The sequence below is a fragment of the Mus musculus genome, chromosome 1 (genome assembly GCF_000001635.26).
Source record: "Mus musculus strain C57BL/6J chromosome 1, GRCm38.p6 C57BL/6J".
NCBI lineage: Eukaryota > Metazoa > Chordata > Mammalia > Rodentia > Muridae > Mus > Mus musculus.
This window is the reverse complement of record NC_000067.6, coordinates 58,720,751-58,735,631: the sequence shown is the minus strand read 5'-3', so window position 1 is coordinate 58,735,631 and position 14,881 is coordinate 58,720,751. Positions and strand designations below refer to the sequence as shown.

Here is a 14,881-nt window from a genome sequence, read left to right as displayed (position 1 = left end):
CTGTGTTAGTTTCTTCAGAGACTCACTATGTTACACCTCTTTAAATAGCTTGATATTTTTACACGGGGAGGGGGGGAATAAAAATATCACCTTCACAGTTACCTAAAAATGAAGTGCAGGGACTGTTAACTCCATAAATTCCAGACTATATTGTCAAAGATCACATCAGTTTCCCATTAAGAAATGAAAACATTAGGAGGGTGGGATGCATAGAATATTGCTTCAGAACAGCTCTAAACCAGGTCTTACAAGTACAGCATGGGTGTTAGAAGGTCCCAACTTGGAATATGCTGGGACTGAGCCTGCCATCTAATCTATTCCTTTAACACCGGGCAAAGCACAGCTTGACTGCAGGTGTGAGTTTTAGGCCATGAACCTCTGTCTGTGAATCCCAACTCTGCCAGTTCAACTTTTGTAGTCCTTTACCTCTTTATCTTCTCAAGAACAGAATGATACCTAGCATATATACGGTAGCTTTGTGTTTTCACGTGGATGAGTGTTTTGTGTGCATGTATGTGCCTCTGTGTGTGCCTGGGATCCATGGAGCTCAGAAGAGGCATTAGAACCTTTGGAACTAGAGTTAGACCGTTGTGAGCCACCATATGGGTGCTGAGAATCGAGCCTGTGGTCTGAAGTGCTAAGCCATTTCACCAGCTTCAGCTAAAAAGGGTATCCATGGTGTTTAAATATTCACAGACATGCAGCACAGCATAGCGGGCACAGAAGCACTTAATAAATGTCTGTACCCAAAGCCCTGGGTCCAGCTGATAGCACTACAAACTAAATAAATAATGTCCAATTCTGGCTTTTGAAAAACATGGTTTCCGAGCTATAAAAACAGTGATGTGTGTGTCATGGCAATCGAGTTGACCCACTCCTGAAAGAGTGAACTGATTCTTCTCTCTCCTCAGAGGGCAGGGCTTCTGTAAGATGACATCACTTCCTGCTACCATCTGATCAACAGCAGCATACCTAGCCAAAGAAGTACACTGTCCATTAAGCTGTGTCTGAGAGTTCATCTGTGTATAAACTGAAGAAAGACATGCAAGCTATGGTTCCCCCAACTCTGGAATAATCCATAACTTAATCGGAACCTGGTCCTTGGCACCCCACCACAAACCCATGGACATTGACTTTCAGGTGCTATCGAAAAGGGATCAGATCAAAGCTAGACTTCAAAAGCATTACAGTGCAGTCATATAACTTCTTTTGATTTGGCAGATTCTTGTGTCAGGTAATGCCACTGTCATTTCTGAAGCACTTATGTAGCCTTAGAGGAGCCAAAGCATAGCCCAGTTATATATGCAGGCCCTAAATCTTGTGAGAGAGTTGCCAGATTCCTATGTCCTAGAGCCTGCTTACTACATGAGACATCAGGTCACGTGGTAGATTCAGCAAGTGGAAAGAGAAAGCAAGCACAAAGCTGGATCCCCGAGCAGGCGACACAGCGAAGACGCTGCACTTGCAGAACGGGAACACAGAAGTGAAGATATGAAGGATTCTAACTAAGAATGACAGTGTACATTAGAATAATCTCCCAGATGGTGGGAGAAAGCTCAGAAAACCCTCAAGGATTGTACCTAAAGGTATCAGAGACTAGAAGGACAAATTAAAAAGCTGTCCTTAAGCAATGGGGTGACTGTAGTTTATAGATCCAGTGGGAAAGAGTAGAATAGGCACAGGGCTGGGCTGGCCTGTGTGAGGTAGATGGACTGACTGCTTTAGACATATGTGTCCTTGTGTTAGTGAGTGCGTGGGTGGGTGGGCAGTACACTTCTTAACAGCCACTTAGCTTTGCAAGTCTATTGCTCAGTGCAATGTTCTCATGATACACATTTACAGAAGTTTATAATTCAACCAGTCCAGTCTAAGTCCACCTTGAAGTCCGCATCACTTTAAAGGGGTTAGGTTAATGTTATACCACTGTTCTTCTCACAAGAAAAGATGGACCAGGGGGCAAGCACAAGAGTTTGCCCTCCTCAGAACATAACTATAAACAACCATGGGACATTTATGATCATTAACTAGAGAAAGAAATCTCTTTTTATGACACTCAGTTTAAAAAAAAGTTTGCCAAATTAAAATGATACTCAGGAAAAGGGCAAATGGGAGACTGGAGAGATGGGTCAGAGGCTAAGAGTGCTGCCTGGTCTTTCAGAGGACCTGGGTTCAATTCCCAGCACCCACATTGTGAATCACAACTGCCTTTAATTCCAGTCCTAGAAGAGCTGATATTTACTTCTGACCTCAATGGGCTCCTGAACACATAAATTCATGCAGGCACACATGCATACACAAATGGTTCACAAAAATTCATGCAGGCACACAAGCATATATGCAAATTAAAATAAATAAGTAAAAATAGTTTCTAAATAGTCTTTTTAAAAGCAAATGCACAAAGAGATAAGAATCAGGAAGTTTATTTTGCAGCATTGTTTCTAGTAACAAAGGAAAGGAGGCAATTTATACATCAGCAAGAAAGAACTAAATACATTTTAGTACATGCAGAAAATGGAAGCCATGAGCCCGAGGAGGCTGAAGCAAGAGGAGGCTCATTGCAAGTTCAAGGCCAGCCTAGGTTACATAATGGATTCCAGGCCAGGCTGGATTACAGGTAAGTTCTTGTCTCAAAAGAAGATAAAAGGGTAGGGGTATCATTCAAAATAATACAAATAATAATTAAGTCGAAACAATCTCCTATTAACTATATGGAACAATATCTAAGGAGTCTCTGTTCAGAAGAGCAGACATGATATGCTACCACTTGTATAAAAGTAGACACTCTGTGGGTAGATTCTCTGTGCATGGTTATAGAAGAAACTGGTCTAGATTAGTCTCCTTAACAGGAAGGAGGTAGGACATGAGTTCCGTGAGGTAGAAGGAAACAACTTTAAAATCTCTTTGGGGACATTTAACTTTTTCTTTCTATGGGTACATTCTACCTACTTTAATTTTTAAAATTGACTCTTCAAAGAAACAAAGAATGAAAAAGATATTCAACTGTATAAATAGACACATTTGCTAATGCACATAGGACAGAGACTAAAAGAAAGCTTTCCACAGTAGTCATGCCCAGATAATGGGCACAAAAATTATTTTCTTGTTATATATTTCATAAATTTTTCCAAATATATTTTTGAACACTACTAAGGTTTATAATCATAAGAAATTATACACATTCTTAATCAAACACATATCTATCAGAATTTGTTTAGCTATTACAGCATATGAAATGAGATGTTTATTTTTATTACATCTCTGAGACTGGTTCATGCTGGTACTCCATACACTGGCTCCAGACTCACCCTTGAGTTATACTTGATACTCAATTTTGGGAGCGAAGCCTGGAGAGTATTCATATTTGATCTTGCTCCTTGGCCTATGAAGACAGAAAGAGGGCTAAGGTTCATAAACTGTCACGTGAGTCTTCAACAATGCTTCAGTCCCAGTCAACCGTCGTCTTTCAAAACACCTTAAACCTGCCCTTGCCTGAATTCAAAACATCAATTAGATGACTCTTCTGCCATCAGTCAGGGTGACTAAAAGAGCTGGTGGGCTGACTCCAGAGGTAAAAGCACTTGCCACCAAGTCTGACAACCCACATGGTGAAAGGAAAGAAACAACTCACACATGGGGCTCATAAGCAAGTGAGTGCACACACACATGTATATATATATACATATATATACATATATATACATATATATATATATATATAAATTAAAGAGAAAACTAAGTATCATTCCTATTTCAGATTCTTTATCAGTCATTCAGACATGTAGATAAGCAGATCTTAGTCATGACCTTTACACCAGGACATTGTGACCTCCTAAGAGAAGCCAAGCTGAGGCTGAGGCTATACGATAAGTTGGTGTAAGGGAGAAAGCTGACCCCCTTTATTAAAGAATGAAACCAAAAGTGACCTTTTCCATGTGGATTAATGAAACACAGCCCACATAAAGGACAGCAATCAGACCCGGTGACACCACCCAGAGGTAGATGGTGGTCATCAGGTCTAACATGGAGTTGGGCAACAGGATTCAACCTACAAAGTCGGGAGTGTTCACAGTCTCTCTGCCCTTTAAAAACAGAGTTACAGACATCTTTAAAGACCAGACTGTTAAGGACTGCTTGGTGACAATTTTCAGAGGGAGATTTGCCAGTGGAGTGGGGATACTGGGACATGAAGGCTATAAAGGAATATGATCTCTTGACATAGGCTAGAGGGCGTTGGGACTCTCAGGTTTTGTCTCAACCATGCATCCAACAAACGAATCTTCACAGGCCATTGCTACCATGCACAGAGTAAACCCGAAAGACCACTGAGTAGCCAAAATTACTTACTGGACTGGGTGTACTTCTGGATCTTTGTGTTCAAGTCTATTCTGTGGATGTTCTTCAGGCATTTTTCTAACAAATTCAATTGGTCTGAAGCAATTAGATTCAGTTTCTCCAATTCAATCACCAGATCCAAGAAACTCTAAGAAAGCCATGAACAAGAAATGCATGTGAGTGGAACTGACAAGTCCCCAGTGCAAACTCTAGACCATTAGGTCACAACAGAAAAAGGTGACAAGATGAGACCTTGTGGTGACTCCATCCAGACAGCTCTACCCAAAACAAAGAACCCTTCTGACTTTGACTGAAAGAGGTGGGGACTGGCGCTCTAGCCTGGGAGTGGAGTGGTTGCCTGACGTGCATGATGGATGCCTTGGGGCTGATCCCCAGCACCACATAAACCAGATATGGTGGCGAATGTCTGCAATCCCAGCACTAAGGAGATAACGGCAGGAAGACCAGAAGTTTCAAGGCCATCCTCTGCTACACACTGAGGCCAGCCTGGACTACGGGAAAACTTGTCTGTTTGTTATGTTAACTCCTTTGGTCATGTCTTAGTCAGGGTTTCTATTCCTGCACAAACATCATGACCAAGAAGCAAGTTGGGGAGGAAAGGGTTTATTTGGCTTACATTTCCATACTGCTGTTGATCACCAAAGGATGCAGGACTGGAACTCAAGCAGGTCAGAAAGCAGGAGCTGATGCAGAGGCCATGGAGGGATGTTCTTTACTGGCTTGCCTCACCTGGCTTGCTCAGCCTGCTCTCTTATAAAACCCAAGACTACCAGCCCAGAGATGGTCCCACCCACAAGGGGCCTTTCCCCCTTGATCACTAATTGAGAAAATGCCTTACAGTTGGATCTCATGGAGGCATTTCCTCAACTGAAGCTCCTTTCTCTGTGATAACTCCAGCTGTGTCAAGTTGACACAAAACTAGCCAGTACAGGTCATAAGCATGTTCTCATGTTTGGGACAGATAGATAAAAGGACTGTTTCATATCAACATGGCGTCAGGAATGATCAGGCCTAAGAATGAACTCTTCCTGAGATAATGTTCTTACAAAAATTAAGACTGAGACTATAATAAATGCTACAAGGGATTTCCAGAGTGGGGGTTGTGGGGGTATTGGAAAGAAAAGGTAGCTAGAGAAAAGATTGATAAAAGAAATTCTCATAATGTCATTTGAAAGTTCTAAAAGCGTTTCATTGATGCTTGACGTTTCAGGTCATCCTGACCCACAGCGAGGCTACGTGAAGAAATGGGGCTCTCTAACTCATTCAGCTTCAACCACCAGGATCATTAAAAAAACATATTTCAAAAGCTTGGATTTTATTCTGCTCACATGATTAACATTTGATTACTTAACTGTTATTGTTATTTTACAAAGACAATAAGCAGAATTAATCCTTTCTAAGTAGCAGGAGTTGGTTAGAGAACACCCCCCCTCCCCAAAAGACTCCTGCTTTCATTTTCTTCTTCATTCTACATTTGATGCAGGAACACGTTGCTATCCCATACTCCTATAACCATGAAGGAGCCTAAGGAAACTCTCAGAGGTAGGGCAGCTACCAGGAAGAGCTGTTGTCACCACCAGGAATGTAGATTTTTCTTGGCTGAACCATCGCTTAGGCAAACTAGGTGAGGTCAGTAGCAATTGAACCAGTCTTCCAACAATCCCAACAGTTCCAATCCTACACTAGCCACTTCCCACATAGATGAGTCAGAAGGACCTACGCCCCAGTCCCCCCACACCAAACCACCTCCACAGGCTGTCCAGGGAAATGGACAGCAGTGGGCAAGCATGAAGAGAACAGACCAGCAAATGCTAAACTCTACACAAGCAGCTAGGATGCCCAACCCAGAAGAGAGCTGTCAAATCGAAAAGTTGATATAAGCCAGGCCTGTCAATTTTACAGAAATCAGGACCAAGTCTAAGCATAAAAAACACCCAAGGCACATGAGGATTTAGTACCAACCTAGTCTCAATTAAAAACCAATTCTCTTGCTACCAGTATTATGAAAACCCGCCTCAGATGTCTGAATCCTGGACACATGGCAGCAGGCTGCCCACCCCCGTCGTCATACCACAAGGGGCACGTTCTGGAACAGGCACCGAGCAAAGACAACTCACCTTGTCCTTGGCTATCTTGCCTCTGCCTGTGTAATCCCTTGTAAGGAAAACTAAGGAGGATACATCGTTCTGATCTAAGCTCTCACCAATCTCCATCAGCAGGACCCTGTAAACCATAAAAGTGTCTTCAGTAAACCCGGACAAGAACCCAGAGCCCATACCTCACTTAAGGCACCAACTAGACTAATTCTTGTCCCACGGACTATGCTCCAAATCTATAAAACAGGAAGCCTTGATACCCTACCCCAAGAGATTACAAGAAAATTCCAAGAGAAAATTCATCTTCCTCCATCTGTTTGTTTGGTTGTTTGGTTTGTTGGTTTGGTTTTCAGAAACAGGCCCTTGCTATGTAGCTCTGGCTAGCTTGGCATTCACTATATAGATAGATGAGCCTCGAACCTGCCCCAATCCACCTGCCTCTGCCTTCTAGGTGTTGGGACTACATGCGTGCACCACCACACCTGGCCCTGTCTTTGCTTGCACCAGGACACACTACTTCCCTTTCTAACAGTTCTGCAAATTACTGGGGAAAGCAGAGACTCCCCCGGAAAAAACCCCTAGGTTCCCAGAAGTAATAGTGAAATGAAACACATGAGTAACAAGAAAAAGATTGAGAGTGGTCCTGTCCTCTCTGTTTGATAAGCTCTGGCTGACACTGGTCTATGAACCATACCTAAAGTCTCAGGATCCTAAAGCAAAGAAAGATCTCTAACATCTTGGCCCACATTTGAATTTAAAGAGCAAAAGACATCCACCATGGGGCTCATGACCACAAACGTTTAGTCTGAAAAGCCCCTCTTGATGCAGTCACTTCTGTTCTGACTGGAGCAGCCTTCACTTTATCAGGACGCCTGGGATACCTCGTGGTACTGTGTGGAAGGCTGTTTTTCCGGGAAGACTGTACCATTCTTAGGGAAGTGAGAGCCTTTCATTCCTTTTTGCCCTAAGCCAGCTACCTGGCCTGTGCTGACGGAAAGCCAGCTGAACAGATGGTCAATTGCTTCATCCCAATTGCCAGACCCTTCCAGAGGGCCTGACACCCCATTCCCACTCACTACACCTGAACCCAGTCTCCGAGACCCAGCTAGTGTTCCCCAGCTGTGTGAGGTCACGTGGCTAGACATGTGAAAAATTATTAAGAACAATAATCCCAAGCATCCTGCACACAAAGCCACTTGGTACACCATCCAGAGAGACTCGTAAACTTGTGAAGTTCATGATCATCTGCTCATGGTGCTGAGATCCAACCTAGAATCTTACACAACCTAAGCCAGTGCCAACCACTGAGCTACAGCCCCAAACATCCTCCTATCCTGCTCTGCCTTTTCAGAGTTTTATTATGTCACTAGAGCTGGCCTTGAACTCACAATCTTCCTGCCTCGGTCTCCAGAGAAGCTGGGATTGCCCGTCTTTGTCACCCAGTGTAGCTAGTTGAGCTATATATTCTTTCTTTTGTAAGGCTAGTTAACTGGCTCAGCCTGTGTGGGCTATAACTGGTATGTCTGAGGTTTAACACAGACCTTCCAACAATAATTCTCAATACATTCCAAAGCCCGTGCTGCCTTCCACTCTTTTCAGTAGTTTTGATGACAGACACTGTCTCTAAATACATACTACACAACCAACTGGACTAATGGCCTGGAAGAAGAGGAAGCAATTTAGAGAAGCAAGGTCTCTTTGTTGCTCAGAAAACTCAGTCCTCCTTCCAAGGACTCCAGCATCAGGAGAAAGAAACAGCTAGGAGGCTCTTGTACTTAAGGTACTTCAATAGTTGGTCCAGCTTTAACCAGAAGGGTACTGAAAGGTAGTTCATTGAAGAAATGTCCAACTTGGGCTCCTCAGAGATGGGAAGGAACAGTACAAGACCCCACCCTGCTGTACTTCCTTGGCTGGCCAGGGCAAGGATAGAGGAAAGTTTAGAAAGAGCCACAGTTCTATGACAACAGGAAGATTACTCAGATTTGGTATTTCCTTTCTTGATACCAGAAATTTCCAAAGCATTACACCACCAGGGGCTGACAATAGAGAGTGACTCTATGCTGTTTCTTTTTGATTCCTTTCTTGTCAGTCTGTCCTTCTGGCAAGCATACACCATCTGTCCTGTCCACTTCCATTATGATCTTTTACTCATCTGCTTACCTGTTAAACAACCATTTTGTTTTTAATTCAAACAAGCTATGATCCCACCTAAGGCAAGAGGATTGCTATGAGTTGGAGGTCCAGCCAGGGCCACACAGTAAGTTCCAAGCTAGCCTGGGCTATAATAGGCTACCAAAAAATGCAAAACAAACAAACCAACAGAATCCAGAAGTTGCACACTATAAAGCAGTATCACAGGTAGTTTGATCAGAGAGAAGAGGAAGCAATGGGGTCTTCTCACTGCCCTAACCATCTAGACTCCCTCTCCCCTCCCCCAGGGGATGACTTACCTATAATCAGAAACCAGGTGAGGGTTTCTGCGCAGGTGGTCCTCCACGGTTGCTTTGTCTGTCTTCAAGATCCTCTTGAGAAGGTCAAACCGCCTCACTCTGTAGAGCAATTCAGCCAAGGTAGCAAAAGAGAGCTGGCCTCTCTCACTTAAGCTATCCAGGAGGTCCCTGACGTTAGGTGCAGCCAGGTTCTCAGTCACATCTCTACACAGGAAGAGCATCATCTCCTTCTCGTCTTCATCAAGACACTCTTCCACCTGGTGAATGACCTCGGCAGACACAGGGCTCTGGGCCATGTTCAGAACCACAGCAGCCAGGTTCTCGTCCAGTCTCCATCCATTAAGCAGGGCTCTGGGAACCACGAGAAGCCAACATCATTGCTGAGGACTCTCTTCATTTCTCTCAGAGTTCTTGCAATAGAGACACTCTGTGGTGAAAGAGAATCCTCTTATCAAAACACTTAGGCTTGAGAGTCAAAGCACAGGTCCTCACCTTCCGACTGGTCTCCCTAAGAGAGTAGATTCAACAAACAGAGATCCTCAGTAGACAGAGTCAATGACTGATCCAAAAGCCAAAAGATGCAGAGGAAAACCCAGACACTCAAGGAAATGAAATTAAAGATGAAATTGTGTCTAAAAAAAAATCCCACATGGTTTAATCAGTAAGGGGAAATCACTGCTGGGACCTAATATGAATAAGTTACCATGACAGATGCGGGCGGAGAGGGGGCGGGGAGAAAAGTCTGGTGACTAAGCAGCTGAGTTGAGAGAGGTCACTGCCCAGCCCACTCTTCTTAGCCCTAAGCTGAATAAATGCAGGTTTTGGCAAAGGAGACACTCTTTGAAGGGGCCTTGTGAATAAGAAGAGGTTTCTGCCTTCCCCTGTTCACCCTCCCCTGTCCCGTTCTCCAGTTGCCGTCCCACTTTAGGCCCTCATATCTGTCATGTCATGAATGCTCACAGGACCTTCCAGCAGGGCTTTGTGGGTTCTGATATGGTCCTAGGACCTTGAACTTGAGAAACATGCCAAGTCCCTCAACCTCAATACACCCTCCCACGGCAGCAATGGCCATCAGAACTCTCACTGGCATCAGTGGAAGTGGCCAGAAGATCTGGGAGGAACATTCTAGAAGATGCCTGGCCCAAGGCATGACTGTGTACTGTCAGTTTCTTTATTAGAACTGAGCAGTTTTAAAATTTAGGCTATAAAGGATTATCACTGTCTATTCTTTGTGTTTTAACTTTAAAATACATTTGCTCATTTACTTATTTTATTTATTATATTTGCAGGGAGGGGATTTGTGAAGGACAGCTTTCAGGAGTCAGTTCTCTCCTTTTACATGAACTCAGGTCATCAGATTTGGCAGCAAGCACCTTTACCCAGTGAGCCATCTTGCCAGCCCTTATTTATGCATAAGACCTTGTCTCTGAGAAAATGTAAAAGCAAGCAAACTACTCTGATCTCAAAGGGAAAAAATAGAAATATAATCCAACTGTTAGTTCTAATGGTTTCATGTCTTTTGTATAACATTTAAATATTTATATTTATCTAAGATTGGTGTGTCTATGCCAATCTGAACACCCATTAATCCAAATTTAAATAGAACTACTTATAACTAAAAGAATGAAATTTAACAAAAGTATCTCTAAATATAGCAAAAGCAGTGTTCAGGATACTTTTTTAAAAAAAGTCTCAATACCAATTTATGAGTCTCAGATGTCAAAAACCTGTGTAGCACTCACAGGACAGAGCTTTAACCTAACTGCGGAGTTTGCTACAGGAAGGCCACATTCTTTTTTTTTTTTTTTTTCCTCCTTTCTGTATTCCTTCGAAGCTGTAACATTCTTAGTAGATGCTACTATGCATTAATCTCTAAAACATTTACACGTACAATGAGAAATAAGTAAGGGAAAAATAAGATGAGGTCATTAAATGTAAGAACAAGAAATAGTACCAGAACTCTCCAGTCATACTTGAAAAAGAACTGAAAACAAAATTAGTAAAAACAAACGGTTTAGGGCTGCTTGCAAAGGCAGGCATCTAACTCACGTGGTTCATGGCAAAGGAAGAGTTAACGTGCTGTGTCCCTCAGTGCTCATGGGAGGGACATTTTTGCAGCCAAATCCCAATTACTGGGGGTGGCGGGGGGGGGGGGGGTGGCGGGGGGGGCGGTGGCGGGGGGGGGGGTGTCTGGTAGGGTGAGAAAATATCTGAAGGAAAACACAGATACCCCAGGCAGAGACAGGCCACCGCAACGCAGCAAACCTCCCTGCCCGAAAGCTGGGTGCTGCGAGGCCAGTTCTCCATGGCTGTGAGTATTGGGTACTTGACAGAGAAAAGCACAGAATTAAGAGGCTTAGCTGGGATCAAAATAGTCAGCTTTGTTGGGTTTTCTGTAATGACCAGGCCAAGAAACTGTTATAAAAACTTCCCCAAGACCAGTAGGGAAGTCAGCAGCCTTCAGCAGTAAATGCAAAATTCCCCCAGAAGATCCCCTTCCTGAAAGCCACTATGAAAGCTCAGGCTCATGCATCAGCTAGCCTCAGCAAAACTAAAATCACTGGGCTGCAGAGATGGCTCCGCAGTAAAGAGCACTAACGACTTTAGCAGAAAGAAGCCGGGGGGTTTGGCTCCCAGCACTCAACAAGGCAACAGACAGCCTTCCATAACTCCAGTTCCCAAGGCATCTAGTGCCCTCTTCTGACTTCTCTGCACATATATAATATGCAGGACAAAACACTCATCCGCATAAATAAAAATAAATAAACCTTTTAAAAACTGACATCACCACCACAACAGACAAAACAGGCAGAATTTACACTCTTGCAGCCTGCATCTGAAGGGTCATGTGAGTGTGCTTAAAAACGTAAGGGGCCTTTCTGCAGTCCGTAGGCTAGATGGACAGCAAGGAGGCGTGGAAAGTTTTGCTCCCCGGGGCTCATCTGACTTTCAGAACTTTCTTTCTATGTATGTAGATGGATGGACCTTAGCAGACGAATAGCTAAAGACTTTCAAAGTTATCCACAAGGACCGGGCAGATTTTACTGGCTCAAATGACAGAGTGACCTTTGGGGTAGCTATGGGAGTTTTTGTTTTATTTCTTCTGAAACAAGAGCCTTCTGTGGCCCAGGCTGACCTTAACGCTGTATTTTTTTTCAAATGAAGTTCTTGAGCCTCCTGAGTGCTATTTTCGGTATTTTGGTCTTTTTCTGAGACAAGGTGTCACTATGTGGCTCTGTTCTGGATCTCACCATGAACTCCAGGCTGGCACTGAACTCACAGAGATCTGCCTACCTCTGCCTCACAAGTGCTGGATTCAGTACCAAACCTGGTTTTGCAGTGCTAGTGACTGAACCCGGGGTTTGTGCTTGCTAGGATAGCCCTCTCCCAAAGGATCCACATAGGAATAATCTCTTTGCATTGAGTGGGAGCATCAGCTGTCAATAAGAAGCTGACTGACCAATGAGCTGAGGCAGGATTAGAAGGTGGGACATCCACTAGAGGGATTAGGATTCTGGGATAAAGTCAGAGGCACAGACATTCGCCCCCTAAACAATGAGGAAGATGGTCACTTGTAACAGAGGACACTGCCATGAGTCTATTTAGAACAGAATAAACTGGTTATTAAATCCTGAGCTAGTCATGGAATGAGCCAAAGCTATCAGTCTAAGCATTTATTCATATATAAGAAGTCCCAGAGTCAGACAGGTGGAAAATCACAAGGTTACAGATGGCACCATCAACAGAGCAACAGAGCCAGATTCCAGACCAGAGGTTTTTAAGTTCAATGGAAGGACTCAGTCATGGCTGTCAGTAGCCAAGCCATGTTCGTGGACTCCATGCAGCTCATCACTTATTTCTTCTGCAGTCAGTTGCTCTTGCTCCCAAGAGCCTCACAAGGCTCCATGCTCAGACTCCTCCCTGCTTTTCACACACCCGATCTTGATTGATCAAGTTCCTATCCCTTAACTATGTTAACCCCTCAGTACTGCTTCTGTAGCCAGACAGAACTGGACCCTGGCCTTTTCTAGATTCTAAAGGAATTCCCCTTTCTTCTGATGAAACCTTCACTCATTGTCTCCCCTTCATTTCCACACCTACATAGTTTCCCATTTGGTACACATTGTCTTTAACCTTGACTGAGTACCGAAAACCTAAAACCAGTCTCAGTTTCATTTCTGGAGCAAGTCATGAGAACATCGAAGTAATTGCTTAAAATAGCAACACAGTCTCAGGAAAGGAGATGGGTCTGGAGACAGAATCACTCCGGGCCTGTCAGTGGTAATCCACTTGATATCTGTATCTCCAAAATGGCTGGAAGTGCTGAAGAGACTTCAGGACGGGCTTCTGGCAAAGGGTCCTGGGGTCCAAGGGCCTCCCTGCCTAGATCACAGCAGAAGCAACCTGGTGGTCAGACATGAGTGTGTGACTCAGAGCTAGCACTCAGAATGTAAAAGGATGAATGAGTTACATGTGACAGTGCCGGGAAATGACCTCGACACCACCCCTCTCTGAAGACTGAGCTTCTCTTCATGTAGCCCTGGCTGTCCTGGAACTCGCTCTGTAGACCGTGTTGGCCTCAAACTCAGAGATTCACCTGGCCCCACCTCCGAGTGCTGGGACTAAAGGTGTGCACCACCACCCAGCTTCGCTTCATTTTCTCTGTACTGGGCCTGAAACCAAATTCTCTGGCCAGAATCTTAAATTCCTTTACCTTTAGCTTCCTGACACCTACCGCTATAGCCCCTCAGGTAGTAGGTAGACAAGTGGGACACACCTAGAACTTTTCAGCTTTGGTACCAGAATTCCTGTATCACAGGAAATGTTCTGACCTGGGCTAACTGGAAGGCCAGTCATCCTATACCCCATTTTCAGATCCTGAGTCTCTTCCACTCACATCTATTTATCATGTATCTTGATTACTGGAGTTTTGAACACTCTTAAACATGGTGCTGGAGAGTAGGTAGCTACGGTTCCTCCCCTTGCCCAGTCTTGATGACACTGCTTTTGTCCAGACCTCTGTGAACTCCTGTCCCACCCAAGGGCTCAGGTTCACTTCCCAACACCTACAAGGCTCACAGCCATCTGTAACTCCAGCTCCTGGGGATTCAACACCCTTTTCTAGCCTCCTGGGGCACAAGGCATGCATATGGTGTGCAGAGACACACGTGGGCAAAACACATAAGACAAATTTTTTAAAATTTCCAGAAGAGCTGAGCGCCTCCATGCACTATAGCCATATTTTAAAAACCACGATACAGAAACAACTTGGTGTCAAAGGATGAGATAAACTGCTATTACACACACACACACACACACACACACACACACACACACACACACACACATTATTCAGCCTTAAAAAAGAGAAGACGCTGTCACTTACCACATGGATAAAATGAGAGGAAATTATGTGAAATGAAATATGGAAAACATAGGAAAAATTTTGCATGATCTCATTTATAAGTAGATATATATTTTTTTTTCTTTTTAAAGGTCCCACATAGAGGCGGGAAATCAACCATGGTTTCCGGGGCCCTGGGTGAGACAGGAAATGGGGGGTGGAGAGGAGAGGGATCAAAGGATAGACATCAACAAATAGGTTAAGCGAGTGAGAGACTGAACACCTGAGAACTATAGTTAGCTAATTGATCTTGGGATTTTGTTTGCCCTAAGTGTTCTGTGCTGGAACTTCTTGCTGAAAGGGTGTTGTATTTAGGATTTCTGCTAGGGAGGAGATTGAGAACTACTCTTGCCACAGAGGAGGAAGTGGGTAGCTAAGTGAGACAGCGTACCCCCGTCCGTCTGTCCCACCATAGCAGCAACTATCTTAACAGACTCCGTACTTTAAATAAACACCTGGAACATTTAAATAAAAAGAGGTCTTCATAAGCCTGCTCTGCTCTGCTCCACTGATACTGTTAATTTCCTTAGAACCCTTCCCCAGGCTGACCTCTCTCCACTATTCCTACCCAGGCCTTC

The 14,881-nt window shown here is 44.0% G+C and overlaps 1 protein-coding gene across 14 annotated transcripts in view; it reads right to left on the bottom strand.

Annotated features, from left to right (window-relative positions):
- The window catches only part of Cflar (CASP8 and FADD-like apoptosis regulator), a 47,574-nt gene that overhangs the window by 23,253 nt on the left and 9,440 nt on the right, over window positions 1–14,881 (bottom strand). For 7 of the 14 annotated variants that reach the window (XM_011238420.3, XM_011238421.3, NM_001289704.3 and 4 more), the window contains 4 exons: window positions 8,900–9,326; window positions 6,471–6,576; window positions 4,345–4,480; window positions 3,306–3,379 (listed from right to left, as the gene is read on the bottom strand). In XM_011238420.3, coding sequence (XP_011236722.1) covers window positions 3,306–3,379; window positions 4,345–4,480; window positions 6,471–6,576; window positions 8,900–9,195 — 612 coding nt within the window. In that variant the 5' untranslated portion in view covers window positions 9,196–9,326. Of the gene's footprint in view, window positions 1–2,404; window positions 3,380–4,344; window positions 4,481–4,969; window positions 5,081–6,470; window positions 6,577–8,899; window positions 9,408–14,881 lie in introns of those variants that run through there. The other 7 variants (NM_001293804.2, NM_001355056.1, XM_030244988.1 and 4 more) reach the window with 6 other exon arrangements.